This window comes from Miniopterus natalensis, chromosome 19 (genome assembly GCF_054644295.1).
Source record: "Miniopterus natalensis isolate mMinNat1 chromosome 19, mMinNat1.hap1, whole genome shotgun sequence".
Classification (NCBI taxonomy): Eukaryota; Metazoa; Chordata; class Mammalia; order Chiroptera; family Miniopteridae; genus Miniopterus; species Miniopterus natalensis.
In genome coordinates this window covers 25,559,670-25,583,265 of record NC_142099.1, presented here as the reverse complement: position 1 = coordinate 25,583,265, position 23,596 = coordinate 25,559,670, and the positions used below count along the sequence as shown (strand labels likewise).

Sequence of the window (23,596 nt, the reverse complement as noted above, 5' to 3'; positions counted from 1 at the left end):
AATTCCATGGTGTTCAAAAAACTTTAAATGACTTCAGTTTTTTGAAACTTGTCGAGGCTTTCTTTATAGCCAAGCTACCCTGCCTATTTGACCATTTTAATACAAGGCCTTGAAATGGGGATGATTTAAACCCATTACTTTGAGGGTAAAATTTAAAGATCCTACGGTCTACAAAGCTATGAATGATGTGGCTTCTGCCTCCCTCTCCATTCTTATCTTGAACCACGCCTTTTCATTTACTCTGTAGCCACTGTGGTCTTCTTTTATCTCCTGGAAGGCACCAAGGTCCTTCCCATGTTAGGACTGCCACATAATCTGTGCTCTGTTCAAGTGCTTTACTGTGTTTCATTTGGTCTCCTCCTCACCTCTGTTCAGACCACAGTAGATTTCCTGAACTTTGTTGTCATTGCACACTGTTTTAAGTACTTATATATAATGAAATAATTATTTGTGCAATTATATATTGAATGAATATCTCTTTATTTACTTGTAATGTCCTTGAAAGCTGGGCATTTTCTCATTACTGTATCTTCTGGCATAGTGACTGTTACATGGGACATTCTCTGTAAACATTTTTGAATGAGAATGATTCTGTACATACGTATAAATGGGAACTTGACCAACAGGAGGAAGGCTTATAGGGAAGGCTTCTGGAGGAGGTGATAAATAAGTTGAATCCTAAAGTATGTGTAGTAGAGAGCCAGTATGCATTAAGGTAGCTTCTGAAAATATCAAGTAGGTTTAAAATGCCTCCTGTCTGGTCTATCAATACTCCACATGGACATCAGTATATTTGTCCCGAAGGTTTCACAAGGTGTAGAATTCAGCCATTAGAAATGGCATGAGTTATATGCATTATTACATGTATGTTTGTAGCTTTATAAATAGTGGAACTCAGCGTTGAGACTTCTTGCTAATCTGACCCCGAGTTTGATTTTTAGCTTTAATAAATAAACTTTTGTCTTGGTCATGCATTTCTTATTCCAGCATGCTTGGAACTAGGACTCTGTTCTCTTTTGATCACAGCCAGCTCCACATTCTCTAAAATAAGCATTTGATCTAAAACTTAAGCGTGGCATTTAGGAAGCTCTCATTTGGTTTGCTATAATTCTTATGTTCTTTTTGGGGACAAGGTGGGGATAGGCAGACACCTATAGCAGATCCCAGTAGCTGATTAAACACCGGTAGCATATCATAGTGGCTGATATTCAGGGGAAGAGTGGAGTAGCTCAGTTTAGAAATATCTGTATCAAAATAAAGAGTTACATACACTTGAACCTGGAAGGGCCAATTCTGTATTAGCTCTAAAAAGATTTGATTATGAAAATAAATAAAGAGAAAACCTTGTTTTCTGGAAGTTTTTTATTACAAGGTTTTTCTATACTACAGGTTATCACCGTAGACGCTTTAAAAATTGCCTTTTTTAAAAAGAGAAAGGATTGTAGAAAAAATCACAGGGTTGTGCTTCCTTAGTTTTAGATTTTGTTAGCTTTGGAAACAGAGCTTTAGAGATCACATACTTTGAGCCTTCAGGAATTTCCATTTCAGGACAGTTATTAATATGCATTATTATTATATAATAATAGTAATAATGATAATGATCTTTCATGTAGTTAGAACTCAAGCAGGATAAATTGAATTATGAAACTGTATTTTGGGCAGGATTTGTTTCTTCATTTGTTGGTCTCATGTCAAAGATACGTGTGTTTGGTGGGTTTAGATAGAATGGATATTGTACATTAACAACAGTGATGAACCTTCGAGCCTTCTAAACTTCTGATACCCAGGAGGTTTTAGCCTACTGCAGCCGATTGGCTCATGTGCTGTGCTTCCTGCAGGGTTACAACTGAAGGAAGAAAGTCTGGCTGAATCATTTGCTGGCATATGTTTCTTGAGTTGTTGGCTATTTTGGTGTCAACTTTTATGCTGAGAGTTTCATGTTTAATGTGAAAAATGTTTACTACAAAATATAGCTTAGAAGAGAGAACCACTTTCTTGCTTTTGCCAAAAGCTAGGTAAAGCATTGCTGTATGGGGTGAAGTAACTGTGGAGTTTTATATTCAGATTGTATGAATAGTAAACAGAGCATCTAAAATAACCACTTGCACATTGCAACAAACACATCATCATTTGCTTAAAAAGAGTTATAATTACAGTTGACGAAGCATGGACACCATAAAAAATGCATTAGTTTGGCTTGACACATTAATTACCTGTTTTTGCAGATGTTTTTATGTATTGTTGTGTGAACAGTTTACAAAATAATTACAGGAAAGTCATATGGAAAATAAACTAAGTGGGTGGTTTCTCATCTAAATATTTTCATTCATGTGGATCTGTGTGAGGCACAGCTGCTCTACAGCAAAAGCAGAGAGACGGATGCGGATTCTCGAAGGGTTTTTTATGAGATGGGCTCTGTCATCAGTATCACCACATTTTTCTATGTTTAGCACACAGTTTCAAAACATTAAAATGAGGGGGTTGGTTTAATCCCTGTGATTATGGAAAAGACCTTGATTCTGATCAGAAGAAATGTAGTTATCTATAAGCATTTTAGAATAAGCCAAACATAACTAAAACTCCCTAAATGGAAGACCACTGCTATTTTCGTACTAGCAGGTAATATTAGGCACTTTGAGAAAGAGTTAATCATCATTATTTTTTTAATTGATTTGAGAGAGAGAGAGAGATCGATGTGAGAGAGATACATTGGTCGGTTGCCTCCCGTAGGCATCCTGACGGGATCGAACCTGCGATCTAGGTGTATGGGCCATGACCGGGAATCAAACCCAGCGGCCTTCCCACGCATGGGATGACACTCCAGCCAACTGAGCCACACCGGCCAGGGTTGTAATTACTTGAGTTACCTGGTTTTATACAACATAGCTTAAATTATATCTTAATAATTAAACATAGAGTCTTGTATAAATTGCAAAGAAGTTCAGCGTATCTGTTCTCTTAGGAAGTTTTGACAACATAAATCTGCTTTTCCTCAGAAACTTACTGTGTTGCCATTAGTAGTCTCACATGTGTTTCATTTGAAAAATAACCAGCCATTGTGCAGACACATTTCCCAAAATTGTAATTGTCAAACAATAAAAAGAGTTCGTAGACTTCACTCTATTTTACACAATGGTTTTTAATTATTTAGAATATCTGCACTGTATTTTCCTCATTGATAACTGTTCTAACAATTTTTTCACAAAATTAATTAAAAATGTAGATTTTCTTTTTTGTTCAACCATGCCACTTGTATGTTATGTTCCTCTCTATTCCTTTTTTATGCATTTCACCTACTACACAAATGATAAAGACAATAATTACACACATTTTCTGACATGCATTTTGTGTAGCTATTGTTTAAGTTAGAGAAAGAGGGGATTGGAGCATCTCTAGGCTTAAAGGTATTGTTATCTGACCATGTAATATTGGTGCAAAATCATTCATTTAGTTTTCCATTCATTTGTTCAGGAAAATTTTATTGAGGCCCTTCAATATGTAATGTTCTATGACAGCGTTGAAATGACTAAACATTGAGTTGACTATGTGTCTGGAACACAATAGATGCTCAGTAACTATTAGGTATCTCTCTGAAAAGGGGTATGGAGAACTTTTCACTGTGGTGGCTTACTTAAAGAAAGCCAGTTGCTGGGGAGGATTTTCTTTGGTATCCAAAAATGGGCCCCTCTGGGAGTATTGCTTGACACAATTCTTTGAATTGTTTAAATGTAGAGATGAAGAAAGATGGGATGGAGCCTATTGTAATTCCGGTATCCACTAAGTCAATTTAATTTTTAAGGTGGAGATGCATTAAAAGTATGTGTGAAACTTTTAGTATTGAGAAGAATTAACTGCTTATAATCAGTAACTCTGGTGATCACTTTACATCATCTCAAAGAAAAAATATGATTCAATGTCACAACGTCAAGAAAAAAATGCTGGACTTGGAGAGTCTTCCGTAGATTTGCTACGTCTCTTAAGATGTCTCTTCCAGCCAGTGAAAGAGTGAGTGCAAGCCTTTGGGGGGGTTGGGTACTTTCCGTATTTACCAGTACAGCAGATAAGAAAATTCTTAAGTTTGTGGAGATACTATTTTTTATTTTATATCACAAAGTAAAATTTTAGCTCTTTGGTTTTAATTCTTTATTCCTTTTCCTTCATTATATCTCTAGCATTTAAAAATATAAAAATAATTTATTTATTTATTTATTTATTTTTAGAGAGAGGGAGGGAGAGAGAGAAACACCGATTCGTTGTTCCCCTTATTTGTGCCTTCACTGGTTGCTTCTTGTATGTGTCCTGACTGGGGATTGAACCCGAAACCTTGACATATAAGGTCGATGCTCTAACCAACTAAGCTACCTGGCCAGGGCCTTAAAATCTTTTTATCTTAATCTTTTAGAAGCCATTTGATTAGAACATAAGGGACACTTAGGGGATTATTTTTAAATTTTTTAATTTATTGACAAGAGTTTATTGTCACAAAGAGACTGGCTAGGCAGTGTTGTTTTGAAGAGATTGAATGATTAATTTTTGGGGTACTCCTCTTTAAAATTGCAAAACAGAAAAAGAGATTAGGGAGCAGAAAGAAATTGTTGAATCTAAGAGAAGGCTCTCTGTGGGCATTTAATACTTTATCATCTAATGATGTGTTAGTTTTCATTCAGTATTATCAGTGGTAGAAAAACTGCTAAACAGCATTGAAAACAATCATAATTGAGGCAATGCGTGGTTATGAATTTTATTACTTTGGCTTTTACTATTCTTTGGTGACTCTTTGAACTTGGAGGGGTCACATAACTTGGTTTTGTGAAAACATTTATAGGGGGTTGGTTAAATGCAAATGGGAAGCAGATCCCCTGACTGACTGACCGGGTTTGTGCTATACACGGAGAGGCTCATGGCTCGAGTTGTGGTAGATGTTTAAGACAATAAGTCACTGTTCTCTCAAGGTTGCCTTTTGTTGGCAGAACACTTAGCATAAGTCAGGAATGGTAGGCTGTATCTGAAAAGAACAAAATACCATTAAATATAATAAATCAGCACTTAAAAATATAATCACCAAGGCCATCTCAAACAGGCATATTCTTTTATGTGACCAAAGTTGTAAAAAAAAAAAAAGTATAAAAGGAAATACCGACAAACAACAACTCACTCCAGCAAACCCAGGTTGATTTGGATGTTCTTTCTAATGTGCTAAGTCTGAATGAAACTACACATGCTTGACCAAGAGTGCAGCGGCAAGGCCCCCGGGGAGTGTTTGTAGGGTGGAACTAGAGAGAAGAATATAAGATGCGACTAAGTGGAGTCTTATGTGGAGATTCAATGCAGGTGGCGAAAATCAAGTACAGTCAAAATACTCTTAAAAATCTCTTAAAATTTCCCATGGAATACAGGTGTGGACATACTGTCACCGAAGAGGTGTAGCGTGGCCAGTCCCTCAGCATTGCTTGTCTTTTGATGAACCAGTGACGAGGCGGTAGCTGGATTCTTTTAGCTACAAGGGTAGAATAACAGAATTGGAAGAACTTTTTATTCTAGTTTGTGCAACTGATTTGCATTAGTTCCATGAATAAAAATGCCTTTCTGCTTTTTTTGTGGGTAAATGGGCAAAGGCCTTTGTTTTACAAGGAAATCCTTGGGTAACAAGGATGTTTGAGAGACCAGTTTTTCTCAGGTCCCTTCTCTTTTACACAGTGTGGAATTTAGCCTGTCTGCAGCTGTCATTTTCCTGTGTGCGTGTCTGTCACCTCCCGTCTCCCCTCCTCTCTGACTGTCCTCTGCTATGTGTCCGGTAGGCTCCTGCCTCAATTCCTCCTGTTCTTCCTCTTCGTCTTTGCTTCCATGCTCATCTGTACTTGCACTGTGCACTGTGCTCTGTGCTTCTGTTGTCGTTCTGCTCAGTATCAGTGGAGTAACCTGATTCAAATTCAGTTACCCCAAGTGTGGTTTCTGGAATGTAATCCAGGACACTTCCCACTATTTGATACTTGCCTTTTTATTGACTGTACTGTGCGTTAAGTGCTTTGATAAAAATGAGTCATGAATAGTATGAAATATTATTTAGGAAAGGAACCTTAGAGATCCTAAGTAATTTAGTGACTCTCAAAGTTTTTGACTTTCAGCCATGAAATGTTCACAGTACCATATAAAATGAACAAAAGCATAGGATCATCCTGCTCTGGAGAGGGGAGAGCCCAGTACTCCATGGGTAGGACCACCTCTTTTTTGAGATCTTGAGTGTTCTGGAGGCAACTTTTAAATACCTTTTGTTTAGGGAAACAGAACCAGACAGGGTAAATAAATGACTTGTCACTTTCACATAATTACATATTACAGGGATTTCAATCACATTCTTGTTTTCAGTTGTAAGGTGAGTGACAATTTGTTGTTAATGAAAAAATCACGAAGCTTACAAAAATCAATTAGAGTGAATTCAGAGTTACCCTAAATAATTGTATTCTTCAGTTTGGTGGTACTTTTACAGCATATCATATCCATGTCATAGCTTTTATTAAACATCTATTGTACTTAGTACTATTTGTTGAGTTAGACAACTGTCTGGACTAGGCTAGTGTTTTATCTGCAGAGCTTTTTACACTACATTTCTTACATATCTACCCCTCTTACAAAATAATGTTGAAATCTCTGTGTACATATTTCAGTAGGAGAATTTCAGAATTTGGATAAATAAAATTCGTGTAGGTATTATTTAGGCCTTGCTTGGGAATGGAAAGTACAGCATAGAAAATATAGTCAATCATATAATACATATACATGGTACCAGGTGGGTACTAGACTTATTGGGGGGACCACTTCCTAAACTATATAAATGTTTAACCACTATTGCTGTATACCTGAAACTAATATAAAACAATATTGAATGTCAACTGCAATTGACAAATAAAAAATACTTAGACCTTGCTGTATTAATAACTTCGATGTCTGTTCAAGTTTTGAATCTCTCTTCTTTTCAGTTAGAAATGTGAAGCAGTGGTGCATTGGGTAATGGGAGGTTACTCTTCAGGTTTGAAAAAAGAAAATGTATTTATTTTCCCCTGTCCTGAGTTTTGTTTTCCCCTTTTAGGAGAATCCAGCCCTAGTCGGCGAGAAGCTGTGAAGAAAAGAACAGCAGAGTATCTCATGCGGGCCGAGAGCCTCTCGAGCTTTTACAGAAAACCTCGGTTGGATGATGCATCTCAGGTATGTCTTATGTTTCGTGTGCATTGCCTTTCGCCACTTTTGCTGCCTTGCCTCTCAGCTTTATTTCTAATTAGAGTGTTTGAGAATTTTGGTCTTTGGAATTTTATCAGTAATTTTCTTCAGTTATTGGTGAAAGAAAAGCATTAAAGCAAACCACCAAAAGTGGAATAAAATGGGGCTTGTTTTCTACTTCTTTTTCTCGGCCCTTTATTCTTACTCTACCCCTAATAACCTAATTTATATGGAATTGTATTTGAAATTTTTTTAAGTTAAATTACGATTCTCATACAATTCCTGTACAGTTTCATTGATTCGTGCTAAAACTAACCATTTAAGCCTAAATCCTGCAAGTAGCTGCATCTGATTACCCAGAATTATGAAGGGATGTTTAGATTATTTGGGACCGCCCTTTGTCTTGTCTCAAAAGCAGACGAATGCTTGAAACATTGTGGCTCAATATTACTGGTTTATATCCTATCTATCTGATTTGGCATGTTTCTGGAAAAAACTTTTCTGTTATTTTTTTCTTTATATTAAACAAAGTTTTTTTGATGCAATTTAAGAATCATATCTCCTAGAGATGGGAGAAAGTATTTATTTTCTTAATTGATCTAAGAGGCAGGCAGGCTTGTTCAGATCCCCAGAAGCCATGGAAGATTGGACAAGATGCTCAACCACCTCGTAGCTTCAGTTGCTACATCTGAATGATGAGGATTGTAGTAATTCCATGCTGGGTTCTTGTTAGGATTCATTGAGTTTAACTAAATCACCCAAAAAATGGACACGCACACACACACACAAATACCAATCAGGTGCCCACCTTGTAAAGAGACCCTCCTATAAGCCAAACTTATAAGACTAGATTAATAAGTTTTCCCCTTATTTTTCATCTCCTCTTGTGTACTGCTTTATAAACTTTATCTTTTTTTTTTATGCTTTATATACCTTTTGAAAATTATAAAATATTTCAATTTTCTAGTTAAAAAACAGCCCAATATTTAATCTTGATTTGTTGGACCATTAAAACTCTTCGTTGCTGTTTTTCTGAACCCTTTTCATTTCCTGTGTGACCTTTTAAAACATTCAGTTATCAAAAGTATACTTATCTGTTCCTTTTGGAACAAAATGATTATATTCCAGCTTAGAAGCATTATACTTTTGTGACTTGTTCTAACGTAATGAATATGTTTTAGATAAGATACCTGCTGACTCATTTTCAGATTGTTATTGTGACTCTTCTGTATTGTTTATCAATCTTTTCCTATTTCTATTATTGTTTTAATTACATTGTTTAATTCCTTTAACTCTTCAGTATGGAATTATATCTTTTTAAAATGAACTATTTATCTGAAGATTACTTTGAATTCAATTCTTATTGTTTGTGGAGTTGGCAACCCCCCAGGTGTGCAATCCCGATGTGCATATTCTCCATTCTATTTTTAGGGACATTATAAATGTATTAAATAGGATGGGTCTGTATGAACTTACTTGTTTTATTAAATCATCTTGTATGTAAATATTCTAAAAGTTTTACAGAGTCAAAGTTACCAGTATTCTGTTCTTTCCATTAACAGTAACTTTGAATATTTTACCTGCACTTATTCATTCAAACTCCCTGCTTTTGCACCCCCTGTTACAGTTCCTCATAATCACTTTTATGAGCAATAATTTATTAGGAAAATAAATGTATAAAACTAACTGTATAGTTTTTGACTTGGAGAAAGGAACCATGAAGTATGTCAGTCAGAATTTCCCTTCAAGCATAGCTTTTAATGAAAATAAAACTAAAGAGGTATACTGTAGGAAAGTTGGTTGTATTAGGTTTTATATTAACTCACTAAGCATCTATTAAGACTCTGTGTCTACAAAAGCAAACTAGGTACATTTTGGAGTCATACAAAAGATGATGACAGTCTCTGCTCTTGCAAACCCTATAGCATAATTGAGACCCAAAATATGTACCTAATTCAGAAAATAAAAGAGAGAATGGTAAGAGCTGTGTGGAATAACGGGAACTTGGATCAGAAAGGGTCAAGAGGGGTACCAGATTTGATATACTAGGAATTTTTTTCAGTTTTTAGGCAAGAAGACTAGAGGAGAGGTTGTCTTGCTAGAACAAGATGTTTTTCTTTTATGGTAAGCAATTTCTTTTTATTTTCATTTTGTATTTTATTCTAGTAAACTTGGCCCTTATTAGGTCAGGGACATGCTTGATTATTTTCTTGTCTAGAATTGAACTTAAATTTCTTTTAGAGGTTTTTGATCAGCTTGGTGAATTCATTACTTGTCTCCGTTAACTTTCTTTGGGCCTTCCTTTCAATGAACACAGTGAGAGGACTGGTATAAATGATTTCTGAGGACCTCTTAGCTCTTAAATTCTTTGCAAAGCAAATACTATTTCTCTTTTGAATCCATGTGCAAACATTTCTTTCCAGCCTGGTTGATTAAGAAAATAAAGGGATCCTTTCTGGTTTTAAATGTTTTGATTACTGTTTTCCCTTTTGGTATAGGTCTCCAGGTCATGACTAACTCCACTCGAGTTTTCTGTGGTGGTTTAAGCTTTTGCTTTATTGAATTTATTTATGAGACTCTTTCATAGTAAATATAGAAGTCCTGAGTTTCCCCGTCATTGATGGTAATATCTTTTTCAAATAAGGACAGGGAGGAGCAAAAGCTCTCTTCTACTATTTTTCTTTATTACTTCATTACTTCTTTACTGAGAGGTGCCAAGAAAGGGACAGTTTCAGAAAAAAGGAAAAGATATTTGTTTGAAGTAAAGGTGAATTCTTAACTGAAGGAGACAGGTTTTTTAAACTTTAAAAAATTAAATTGGAGATTACTTTGAATGATTTAAGAATGAATATTAAAAGGGGATTTCCCTGGAAAAGACTGGCTATAGCTTTTTTTTGTTGCTATTTTTAGCTCTAGAAATTTTAAACTCAAGATCAATGAAATTTAGAAAAAGAGGGTAAATAGTCTAAATTTAGGACATCAAAGACTGTGTAGTTTCTAAAGTGTAAATATATTTTTTTGTCATGCAATTATCAGGTGTGAGTGAAAATTAACATATAGAATGTATGCCTTCCCTGATTATTTTGTAGATTTTGAATATAATTGCTATAATGATATTGAAAATAGTTTTCTGTTGTGCAATTTGTTTGCTGGTATTATTGGCATTTCTTAATTCTTTAGAGAAAAATATTTAAAATGAGTTTGTATCACCCTTAGTTAGACATGAGAAAGCAGAGCTGGCAGTCAGGGGTATTCCAGATCAGTAATAGGACTTCAGTGAAAAGCTGGGGCACATTTACACCATGAAATACTATGCAGCTGTAAAAAAGAAGGATCCCTTGCCTTTTGAGACAGCATGGAGAGACCTGGAGAGTTTTATGCTAAGTGAAATAAGCCAGGCAGAGAAAGACAAGGATCACATGATCTCACTCATATGTGGAATCTAATGAACAAATTAACTGACGAACAAATAGATTCAGAGACATGGAAGCAGGGAACAGACTGAGGAATCTCAGAGGGAAGGGGGGAGGGGAAGTGTGGGAAGAGATTAACCAAAGGACTTATATGCATATATGCATAACCCATGGACACAGCCAATAGTACAGTGGGCCTGGGGGGGCAGGTGCAGGGTGGATGGGTCAATGGGGGAATAGGGGGCATCTGTAATACTTTCAACAATAAAGATAAATTAACAAAAAAATAAAGAGTCATGCTTGAAATGTGATCTAAGAGAGGCTTTAGGAGGCTGGGTATTGAGGGTTAATAGCTCCTAATGAAAGTCTTGGCAAAGCCAAAAATCTACAGATGAAGCCAAGTTCAGAAACTAGTGTAGTTAGCTATCAGGGTTCAGAGTGTGGGTTCTAGATAAGTTCTTTGCAGTATTTTTCTTTTGCCTTTGATTACTTATTTCCTTCCAAGTAATGGTGACTTACTCTCAGATTATTTAAGGAGAAACAGCTAACCCTACTTCAAATGTGGTTGCTGGACCAGTAGCATCACATTACCTGGGACCTTGTTGGAAATGCAGAATTTTAGGGTCCCCCCAGACTGAGTGAATCTGAATCTCCATTTTAACAAGGTCCTCAGGCAACGTACATATATGTTAAAGTTTGAGAAATATCGTACTAACAGCTTGATAAGAATAGGTATAGATCACATTGAGGACAGGGAATAATATCAAGTGAAAAAGACCGTGGGCAGGATAAACAGCAATTAAAAAAACCCCTTTAAAATAAAAACAAAGGTAAGCTTCACCTAGTCATTTAGAAAATGCAGAACAGGAATAGTGAATAGGTTTTACTGTTGTGCCAACTCTAACCCGCAGTAGTGGCTGCCCAGGAGCTCTGTGTAGTGAGAGAGTGTGGGATTCACAGAGATGTCTCCCTGGGCTTGAGCCGGTGAGTGATACGTACTTGCTGTGCTTGGTTTTGAAGACTGTTGGGTCATCAATATTCTTGCCTCTCTCTCCCCCCTCCTCCCCCGCTGTATTTAGTTTTGATATAGATGACTACACTGCTGCTTGCTTCTCTAGGCATCTGCTGCAGTAACACATATAACTGAGTATTCTACTTTTTTTTAATAATTAAGGGAATCAGCCATGTTGCCTAGTAATATACTGATCCCTTCCCCGCCCCCACAGCGTTGGCTGTTTCCATTACTTTATAAGTAAGATTTCATCCCCTGTTATCTGTTACCTAGTTTTGTCATCTTAGACAAATTGCCTCACCTTGCTGCTTCCCAGTTTTCTCATGTAAAAAAAGGGAAAGTTGAACTTGATCTCAGTCTCTTTCTGTTCTTAAAATTCTGTGGATTTCTGCTTCGCTTTGCCATGTGAAAAAAGGAATAGATCTATACGGACTCTACCCAATTTAAACTCTGCATATAAGAAGTAGAGGAATTTTTTTTATTGATGATTTTATTTCATGATCGCTCTTTGTTCATTTCTTTGATCTTTAACTTGTACAGATGGTTAAAGTAGAAAAAGAACTTTAATGATCACTTTACCTTGGTCTTCCGCCATTACAATTTCACCATTCCTGTCCTTGCAAAAGTAACGGTCTTAAATCACTGTTTTCCCTGGGTTGTTTCTCATACAGAAACTTGTTTTCTAGACTTGGAGAATATAGTTTCAACTTTTCTTCCCGGCATTCAAATCCTGTTAAAGCTGACTGACCCTAAATGTAATTTTATTTTCCTCAGTTCTACAATTTGACCATTTCCCCCCAGCCAGGCCAGTTTCCTCCCAATTCTATATGTAATATCCTTTCCCTAACCTAATTTCTACACAGCATTTAAAATCACCTTTCGTTCCACTTCCTTCTGCGACCAGTTTGTCATACACTAACTAGTGATTTGTCTCTATTGTATTTTTAGAAAAAGTTTAATTGCTATTTACCTTTTCATGTATTTGGCTTATCTCCTCAAATAAACTGTAAACTTCTTGAAGCTAAAGACTATGCCTTTTGATGATTTAGATCCTCTTTAGTTATCATGCACATAGTGGCACACAGTAATTATTTATTGAAAGGTGCAGTAGAGCTTTTGTAGTTTGCTATTGCTGCTGTTGAGATTGCTAAAGTGAACTGATAACTTTCTTTTGGAAACTGATCCAATGACATCAGTGAATGAGAAGGTACAAGGAGCCCTGTCTGGGTGGCTCAGTTGCTTAGAGCATCACCCTGATACACCAAGGTTGCGGGTTCAATCCCCGGTCAGGGCACATACTAGAATCAACCAAAGAATACATAAGTAAGTGAAACAACAAATTGATGTTTTTCCCTCCCTCCCTCCCTTCCTCTCGCTCTAAAATCAATAAATAAAAACTTAAAAAAAAAGAACGTACAAGTACGAGATAGGGATGCTAGACACATTTGGCCTTATTTTCAAAGATGAATGTAATGGATAAATGATCACTTATTCGTTTTGCCTCTATAAACGTTCCTCAACATTTCGTTTACCAAAATCACAAGCACTCCATATTCTTTCTTTCTTTTTTTTTATCCTCACCCAAGGATGAGATTTCAGAGAGGGAGGGAGAGAGAAACATCAACGTGAAAGAGAAACACCAATTGGTTGCCTCCCATAAGTGCCCCACCAGGAATCGAACCAGCAACCTAGGTATGTGCCCTGATGAGGAATCGAACCTGCAGCCTTCTGGTGTGTGGGGCAGCACTCCAACCAGCTGAGCCACCTGGCCAGGGCCTTGCCCTTTCTTGTTAACAGAGTAGGGGGAAATGAACTTCTGATTGTCAGACTGCTGTATAGTAGGAAGACTGCAAGCAGTAGAGTTGGGGTCTAGGCTAGGATCTTCCACTGTTCTTTCTGACCACAAACACTCAGCTATTCTGAGCTTCCCTTTATTTATCTGTAAAATGAGGATTATAATAACTTCTTATAAGTACTCTACACTCAGGGCAGAGTGAGGGAGAAAGATGAAATTATGTAAATTAAGATAGAAGAGACTATTTTTGTTATATGTTTATTAAAATACCCTTCTAAGTGTTTTTGTATTCTTAAAAATTCTTGGATTTTAAGCTTCTGGGGAGACAGAGATGTATCTGTTGTTTTATTTTTATTTTTTATGTCATCTAGCTCAGCATCTCATGAAATATTAGTAAGTATTTTTGAAACATATCCTAGATGTATAAATTAAATCCATTTAAAACTATTATCCAGTTCAATTGTTTTTATCACCAACATTCTCAAGTGTTTCCAAAAAGTTGTCTTTTTTAAATCAAACGTTACTTCTTCAGGCATATTGAAGTTAGTATTTGCTTGCTGAACCTATAAATACAAATAAACAACAACAACAAAATGAATTGCTGCTTTTAGAAAATTTCACAAGTAAATTTTTCCATTTGTAAATGACGCCTGATTTATCTATGCAATGTCCCTCTCTTGTTTCTCTCCTCTCTTCCTCCCCTCTCCTTTCAGCTAACACGCTAGGCATTATGACAGCAAAGATGAGTAAGACACATTTCCTGTTCTCAAGGAGCTTCCTGTCTGGTGATATTGGTCTGCACAAGCACTTGAGTACCAAGAATGGTGCCTCAGTAACTGTTAATCATCACAATTGATTAACCAGGATATTTATCTTCCACTCATGGGGGAATCATGTTTCCATTTTTGACAACAAAAAGATCTGCTTTGAGGATATAATAAAACAAACAAAGCCTTGTGTCTCCTGTCACCCTTTGTAGCATCAGCATTTTAGTACAAGGATTAATATAGCATTGCCTTCTGGTTATATATGTGAAATGGAGGTGTGTTTGGAGTTTATCCTATCTAATATTACTTTCCTGACAGGAAAAAGCAAGATCAATGGATGGGAAGTTAGGATTATTCTTTTATTATGCACAGTCCTGAGATATGCCTTCCTGTGTTCACTGGCTTTTTTGTAGCTAGTGGACTAAGTTTTCCACAACATAGATTTTCAAATATTTAAGAAGTTTTCCTTTCTCCTGTAAATCATCTCTTTTCTACCTTAAACAAATTTAGTTCTAATAATTATTAATTATTGCTTATATGGTAGAGTTTCTTAATTTTCCACTATTATGGCAATTCTTCTGGTTGAACTTGAATCTGCCAGTCCCTCTGACAATACATACTATGTATTTATAAAGTAACACTAGTGGACTGTAGTTGCATGATGAGAGAGAATGGCTGTGTTCCCTTACTCCCTAAGTTTACCTATTCTTACATAGTTTGTAGTTCTCTGTTCTAAATTACTCTTGAGCCCCTGAGGTAAATATAAGGCTGTGATTAATTGCTGGCTCAGTTATTCATTTGTTATAAAGTTTCATTATAGTTGTACAGTTATGAACTGAATTACTGTGCTAGAAACTGTAAGCTCATTAATTTTTCTTTTAAAAATGTTATGATTTATTTACTTGCAACTTTTTTCTTGCTTTTCCTTTTTGATTTTCTTTATTTTTTATTTTATTATTTTTTATTTTATTTTACATTACAGACAAACAGAAACTTCTTTCATCTTTCCATTCTCCGATTTATGATAAATTTAGTTTCCTTTGGCCTGGCATTTGCTTCAGCAGGCAGTCTTCCTTCAAGTACCTCCCTGATTGATGTATAATCTTTGATATCTCCCATTAGCCTCCAGGATCACTAAGTTCAAGGCCCCCTTGGAACCTAAGGAGCCCTGCCGAGGAGCTGAAGGCCTTCAGAGTCCTTGGGGTGATTGACAAGGTAATTCTTCTGTGCCTCTTCAAGAGTTCAGTCATAAATCGACTGCATGCTGACATTATGTCTTTGAAGCTTTGGATCTTAAGGATATGAAACAAAAGGAGAAAATGACTCAGATGCATCTGCACTTTAAAATAACAAAAGCAGGAGAGAAAAAGCTTTTATCTAAGCAATTCACGTAAGGTCATGCAAAATGCATTGGAGCTAAAGGAGAGGGTGCCTGTTTATTTGTTGGCCTTCAGTGGAGTAGGGGTTTGGTCTTTTAAATCTGTTATAGCAGGGTAAAGATACACTTTGTGTTAGTGACGAAAACTTGGGAGCCAGTAGTTGTTCAGCATTAACTGGTGTAGACAGTATAATTAGTTGAAAAGAAAAATGGCATCCTCCCAACTACTATTTATTGTGCACCTCCTATGTGTCAGACCATATACGAGGCATTTTATATAAAACAACTTATTTAACCCTTCTCACAACTCCGTTATTTGAATCTTGGTGAGAAAATGGTGTTTAAAACAAGTAACTTGGCCAAAGGTCACTTAGCTAATTTAGGGTAGTATGGGAATCAAACCTAGATCTTTGGTGACTTAAAAAGCTGTGCTTTTTCTAATACACTTAATCCCCCTACACACACACACACACACACACACACACACACACTTTTATATTTGGAATAAAAATACTGAGATGACAGAGATATCTGCCATTGAGTTCCCCCAATTTGGTGACATCTCAGATATGTCAGACACAAAGAGTACTGGGCCTCTTAGAGAGTTTACAAGTGTAATTTAAAAACCATACCTAATAAACTGTGTTTTAAATATATTTGATCAACCACTACTTTTACCTTTCAAAGTCAAAGAAAATGCCTTAGTTAATGTTAAGGCATAAATTAATTTAGATCTTTTTCACATTAACATCTTTTATGAAGCACCTTAGTGGTCATTTGTAACTTACTGAGCTCTTCCTTGTGTTCTAAAGTGTGCATGTGATTCCATGCTGAGACTGACTATATGTAGTATATCGCAGGTCATTTAGACAGTAATTGATTGAGGTATTCCAAAAGGAACAATAGGTTGGATATTACATGAAGCTGTCAGTGTCTCATTAAATTCTTACAAGCATCATTTCTCTCAAATAAATTCATATGACTGAATTTTGAACTTAAAGAATTCTACGCAGTAAGACTTTGGAGCCTGAAGTAATGCCTTCACCATGTTTTCCCTAGCTTTCAGAACGATCAGTTTGAGAGTACAGAGAAGCAAAATAGGAACTGAATAGTTCCGAGGCTCTTCTTGGATTTCTGTGCAGGCAGATACATTTTTTTGATGTACAGCGTCTGCTTCCTGTCTTAGACCTGTTTATTTTGACAAAGTGTGTCCTTTCATTGCTATGCTCTAATCATGAGTAAGTCACCTTGAAGTCCTGATTTATGCAGCTAAGGCCCTTTGATAGTGGAGGAATTCCTGAAGCCTGCCGAGGCTTAATTCATTACTGTCTTCACTCTGTTAACCTGGAAAGTGTGTTTGGTGTTTAGAAGGTGACGTTTAATTTCTCTAAGTAGAGATAAGGAAATATGTATGGGAATTAAATAAGCATATTATTATTACTTTTAAAATTAATTAATTAATTAATTAATTAATTTATTTATTTATACCCTCTCCCGAGGATATTTCTTCCATTGATTTGTTAGAGAGAGTGGAAGGGAGGGGAGAGACGGAGAGAGAGGAACATCGACATGAGAGAGACACATCGATCGATTGGTTGCCTCCCACAGGTGACCAGGGCTGGGGATTGAGCCTGCAACCCTTCAGTCCACAGGCTGATGCTCTTACCACTGAGGAAAACTGGCTAGAGCAAATCTTTATTTATTGATTTTAGAGAGAGAGAAGAAAGGAGAGAGGGAGGGAGAGAAGGAGACAGAGACGTCTGTTTGGTGGTTCCACGTATCTGGGCATTGGTCGGTTAATTCTTGACCGGGGATGGACCCACGCTGTGTATCATGACGGCTCTCTAACCAGCTGAGTACCTGGCCAGCGCTGGGAGTTAAATAAGCTTTGCAAATAATCTTTTAAAATATGTGACATAGTCTCTACTTTGCAAGACCATGAGTAACTAGATTTCTAAAACTTTGAATTGTTCTTGAGCCTGAATTCCTGCCCGTTGCATTGAGGACCTGAAATCTGTGTTCCACAGGCTTGAAGTGTGAAGGAGAAGGGGTGAATAGGCTGTGGCCAGAAACTGCACGGGATACGTTATTGTAGCCTGCACAGAGCACAGTTTCTTGGATTCTGCTTTAGTACAGTATTTCCTCTTTATGGGTTATTTTGAGTGTTAGTGTATATTAACTTAGGAAAATAAAATTTCCTTAGGATAGGATTGGATTTTAATCTTTTATTTATTTATTTTAAATATATCTTTATTGATCAGAGAGAGGAAGGGAAGGGGAGAGAGAGAGAAACATCAGTGATGTGAGAGTCATTGATCAGCTGCCTCCTGCAGGCCCCGACTGGGTATTGAGCCTGAAACCTGGGCATGTGCCCTGACGGGGAATTGAGCTGTGATCTCCTGGATCCTAGGTCTACACTCAACAGCTGAGCCACGCTGGCCAGGCCCTAAGATAGGATTTTATAAACTTTTATATAGAAAGTAAATAAAGCAGATTAATATCTAGACCGTAAGCTCTTAAAAACAAGATTTTGTCTTTCTTGTTCACATCTGTATTCTCAGCACCTAGAATCATGCTTGGCACATAATGGGCACTCAGTAAATACTTAGTTAATGAATTGAAACTTAAATAACTTTAAATACTCTATTATATATAGAGTGACACCTGCTGGTATAATATGAGACTGCTACCTTGCACCACTGTTCAAGACACTCTGATGTCTTTAGCCAGATGGACAGTAATTCCATAGCTGTATTTTGGGCTAGTATTCAAAGGTAAATAAATGAGTTTTTGTTCTTCAATTGGGATTAGGAAATCCTTCACTAACATATATATGCAGCAAGAAATTTAAGCATTAGGGCTCTTGGATTCTAAATAACGTGGTGTGCATTCAGAAGCGAGAATCATAGGCTGGGGAAGGCCCTCCAAATAATTTCTTACGCAGAACAGCTGAAAAGTGAGTGATGGTTAACCTGATAAAAACATGCTTGGTGTTTATATTTTTGAGGGCTATCCAGTATAGAGGGACTATGTTCAAATCTTGAAGGTGAAAGGGGATATTAATTATGCGAGAATAACATCTTGGACAAACCAGGATGTCTGGCTTTCCTGGGAGAAAGGTAGTAAGGGATGAGGCTTGTTTGTTAAAATCCATATAGGACACAACTAGAACTAAAGGAATATAAGTTGTCAAAATTTTGGCCAGTGATTAGATACCTTTCCAGAATTAGGTTTGACCAAAGGCAGACTGGATTCCTTCATATCTTATTTGTTTCCCGCCATTAGAGATATTCAGGAAAAGCCGAAGGATCTTTGGTGGGGATATTGTAGAAGGAATTCAAGCATTGAATGGATTTTTTATTTTTATTTTTAATTTAGAGAGAGAAAGAAACATTGATTTGTTGTTCCACTTATTTATGCATTCATTGGTTGATTCTTATATGTGCCCTGACTGAGGATCAAACCCACAACCTTGGCATATTGGGGTGATGCTCCAACCAACTGACCTACCCAGTCAGGGCCTAGATTTTTATATTATATAACTTTTAAAGATTTCTTTTGACATTATTTCTTTGCCTCCTACAATAAGCCTTCATATCCCTCAAGTGATCAAGCATTTTTCTTCTTATTAAAAAATGAACATTTAATCTATTTTGGCACTGTATTTACAGACATCTGTTAGACAGAAAAGATAGTCTAAGTCCTGTGCTCATGATCTATGTGTTTGGAGAATTCGTCTCTATAACATATCAAACAGCAGCTTGGTGACTATATCTTATTTAATGTTGGATTCTTGGCATTAGCCTAGTGACTTGCAAATAGCAGATACTCAATTTATATGTGTTGAAACTATTATAATTGGCATGCCTCCTCACCACTTCTCTGCATGTCCTTTCCATTTCTGTTTTCTCATTCATTCATTCAGCAAATATTTATTGATCTTCTGCTCTGTGTCAAGGGTGGTATTAGCCCCTGGAGATATAACGGTGAATCAAACACATCATATCTCTGCCCTCTCAGAGTTTATAATCAAGTGGGAAATAGAAATTCACTGACAGTTACAATACAGTGTGAAAGTGCTTTGGGTGAAGGAGAAGTGTACACTAGGGTATTGTGAGAACATTCAGGAGGGGCACCTAGCGTGGGGCTCTCCAGAGGCTTCTTAGAGTAAGCAAAGCCAAGAAAGGAGGGCTGAGCAGGATTTAGCTCAGAAGAGTGTTCCAGGCTGAGGGTGTGGGGGACTCATCTAGCATCTTCAGCTCTTCTAGTTCTTTCTTCTTGGCCACCTGTATTTGGGCCATTCTCCAAGACAGCTGCAAGCTTACCCCTCTACAACTCTAACACACACTCATTGTTTCTTTCTTTGAATTAAGTTTAGCATTCAGTTGTGTGTTATCTTCACTTGTATAATTTTAGTGCCTTAAATATGTTGTTAACTTGTCCTAGAGGGCAGGAACTACATCTCTTCCTTTTTATTTTCTCTGATAATGCCTAACTGAATACAGTGCTGTCCATGCAATAAGGATTCAATAAATGCTTGCTGAATAGTTGTAAAGGGAACAAAAAGAGACAATATATGGGTTTTAAGATTTCAAATACTCAGCGAGTCTGCACCTCAAAATACACTACACCTGCAGGATCAGAGCAAGAGGGTAGTTTGAACTGAAAACTGTCAGAACGTTCCTCCACCTCCCCTTTCACCTTCTCTCACAGAGCACACCTATAGATTGTTGGCAGGGTACTTTGTTGCAGTCAATGAAATTGTCAGTTTGAGAATGAGCCTTGTGCCTTGTGTTACATATATGCTTTCAAATATTTTGGAACTTTTCAGAACACGAACACATTGTGTTTTTATACTAAATAAATTTTCTAGGTCATCTTAAAACATTGTTCAATTTTAATCAATACCAGAAGTTCAGTCCCATCTGCTATAAAAGTACAGAACTCATTAAAAACATTAAAAAATAATAGCTTCCTTGCCCTTGAGGCATTTTCTTCTGAATTGCAATCAGGCTACCTTTGACATTGGCAACTTGGTTGGATATGTGTTGATTGACTTGAAGATGTAGCCTCTGTGTTCATTATCATTACAAGATAGCATTTGTTAACTGAGTATATACGCTGTACCAATTCTGAACACTATATAAAACTATGTAGGCATACTTGCTGTTTTTTTATGGACTTTTGTTTGTTTTCAGGGCCTTCAAATTGATTCATGCATATTTATAGAACACATCTAGCAGCAGAATGAAAATATTAGACCAAGGTATGAATAGACATAGTTTATATCAGCACTAGAGTATTAGTTTTTTCTAGCAAATGCAAATAAGGGACCTAAAGCTAAATACAACAGACTAGACTTTTAATTGAATTAATTTTCATGTAAATGTCAAAGTTTTTTTTGTAAAGATTTTTTTATTGATTTTGAGAGAGAGAGAAGGGGAGAGGGAGAGAGAGAGAAACATCTATAGGAGAGCAAAACATCTATTGACTGCCTCCTGCACGTGGGCCCACAAGCCGGGCTGCTCCCGACCAGCAATCTAACCAGCAGCCTTTCTGTACACGGGACACTGCCCAGGCAGTTGAGCCACACCAGCCAGTGCCAGAGTTTTTACCTGTCTTTAGCATAATTTCTTTGTGGCCTTGGGCAGGTTGCTTCACAAAAACAGAAAACAGACAAAACGAGAATGACAAGGGTGTAGAGATCTGGCTTTTAAAGCCTTTGGATCTGAGAAGAGCCTCCTAAGTGAATTTTTTTCCGAGCTCTTCAGCATTTCTGTTTTAAACCCAGTTTTTTCCTGTCTTTTATATTCTGCCTTTTGCTATATTTATATCCAGTTTTCTTACAAAGACACGCCGTGTCCTCTGGAAGCAGGTCTTATGAAGTAATAGATGTACAATAGGCCTAGGATTTGAAAATTACACAAAGTAGAACTCTTTTTTTGTATGTATATAAAAGACATTTCTGCCTGGCTTTATTCACTAAATCATTAACCTCACATCCTAGTATGAGATGTCATTGACCTCGATGGCTCACGTTCATTGACCCTGGCTAATAGGGATATAAGGAATTTTAAATTCATGTTTGTGGTTGAAGTAGTCTACTTCTTGGACTGTTTTCTGGAGAATGCATGTATTTTGTGTTGCTGTAGGACAGGACTAGATTTAGCTATTTGCCTAAAGGTGAGTAATCCGGAGGTTTGGCCAAGTGACTTTTAGATGGGGGTAGAGAAACATTTTCTAAACCCTTTTTCTTTTCTGATCCTGATATTAGTCTGTCAAAGAAAACAAACTTTGCCAGCCATATTTCAGTGCCCTCTGGGGAAAGAAAACACTGTAGGCTTTACATTTTGAGTAAATCACTTGGATTGGCAAGTCTGCTTTAGTACCACCAAAATACAGTTATTTTCTTTTTCCAACCGTGTGATTCATAGCATATTTATAACCTATCTTACAAGATAAAGTTACTCTGGTGGCATTGACTGTTTTCAGTTATCACAATGAAAAACTATGACCCTTAAATAATCATTGTAATTATTATTGAATTTACTAAATATATAAAGGTATAAATTGAGTTCACGTGGGGCATATATATACACAGTGCAGTATTGTATTAGGTTATAGAAACCGTCCCGGGTTGCATTCAACAGGTTAAGGTTGCATTCAGTTTAAATAGAGGACAGGACAAATGGGGTTCATTGGCAGTTCTTACGGAACATGAATGTTTAATAATGCCCTAATTTTAAATTAATTAATAACTAGTTCCCTGTGGAACTTTGAAAGAACTTTTAAAAATCTGGATTTAGGTTAGAATTATGCAAACTTAATGTATCTGTTGCCATTTCCAGACTAAGAATAAAAAATGCTTTTTGCATTATTTTCTAAAAAGTTATTTTCTATAATGATATAATGATTTTCTTTTAGCTGCATTTAAAATACTAAAGAAAAAGCAGAAATCAAAGCCCCGGCCGGGTAGCTCAGTTGGTTAGAGAATTGTCCCTGTACACCAAGGTTGTGGGTTCGATTCTCCTTCGGGGCATGTATAAAAGTGAACCAGTGAATGCAGAACTAAGTAGAACAACAAAAAGATCTCTCTCTCCCTCTCTCTCTCTCTCTCTCTCTCTCTCTCTCTCTCTCTCTCTCTCTCGTCAGTAAATGAAAAATTAAAAAAAATTATAAAGCAGAAAGCAAAGACGGACAAGAAAATTTCATATTAGTGAATTTCTTTTAAGATGAATATATGCTAGTTATTCAGTATCGTAATTAAATATATACCCAGGTTCTTGAGATTATCTTTAAAAAAAAAATATTTTAAAAGACACCATTGTTTTTTTTTTTTTTTTTATGAGGTATTGTAGTAAATGTGATTATTACCATAAATAAATGGCATTTTTTGAGTAGCCAGAAATCAGGGTTTTTAATTGGTATTTTGTGGATTTTATAAAACCTCATCTCAAAGTACATTTTTCTTGGGTAACATTTGGATTGTGGGTGTGATGGTACCCAGGAAACAAACCTTTCAAAACAAAGTGCCTTATTTTATGATTACATGAAAATATATACCTATATTATTATTCATAGACAGACTGATTTAAACACCTTAAATTTTATATATTTTACTCATTGTATACTTATTTTGAATAAAATCAGAGGTGATTTTAAATGTGACTAGATCCCCTCCTCTTTTAAAAAAGAAAAATCATCACATTTACTTACTTAAGTAAATTCCATTAGAAGTAGCATTTCTCTTGTCTTTTGGTTCAGCCATAGAGCCCCCTGTGACCTTGGGTGCGCATTCTAAGGGGTGACCGGGGTCCACGGTGTGCCGTACTCCCTGGTAGCCTGCCTGCTGCCGGCCTCTGGGTCCGTCATCCCCCTTATGCTGACTTCGGCAGCATTCCTTCCGTCTCTTATCTTGGGGCTTTGATGCATATGTTCTGAAGGTGCCACAGTGGCTTTGGGTAGCAGCAGATGGTAAACCTTCAGGCTCCCACCGGCTATGCTGGTGTTAAGTTG

General features: G+C 36.6%; 1 protein-coding gene across 4 annotated transcripts in view; it reads left to right on the top strand.

Moving 5' to 3' along the window:
* Nucleotides 1–23,596, top strand: part of RPS6KC1 (ribosomal protein S6 kinase C1) — a 110,513-nt gene that overhangs the window by 47,753 nt on the left and 39,164 nt on the right. For 2 of the 4 annotated variants that reach the window (XM_087827858.1, XM_087827857.1), the window contains 2 exons: nt 7,088–7,203; nt 15,325–15,417. In XM_087827858.1, coding sequence (XP_087683984.1) covers nt 7,088–7,203; nt 15,325–15,417 — 209 coding nt within the window. Of the gene's footprint in view, nt 1–7,077; nt 7,204–9,277; nt 9,340–15,324; nt 15,418–23,596 lie in introns of those variants that run through there. The other 2 variants (XM_087827856.1, XM_016224606.2) reach the window with 2 other exon arrangements.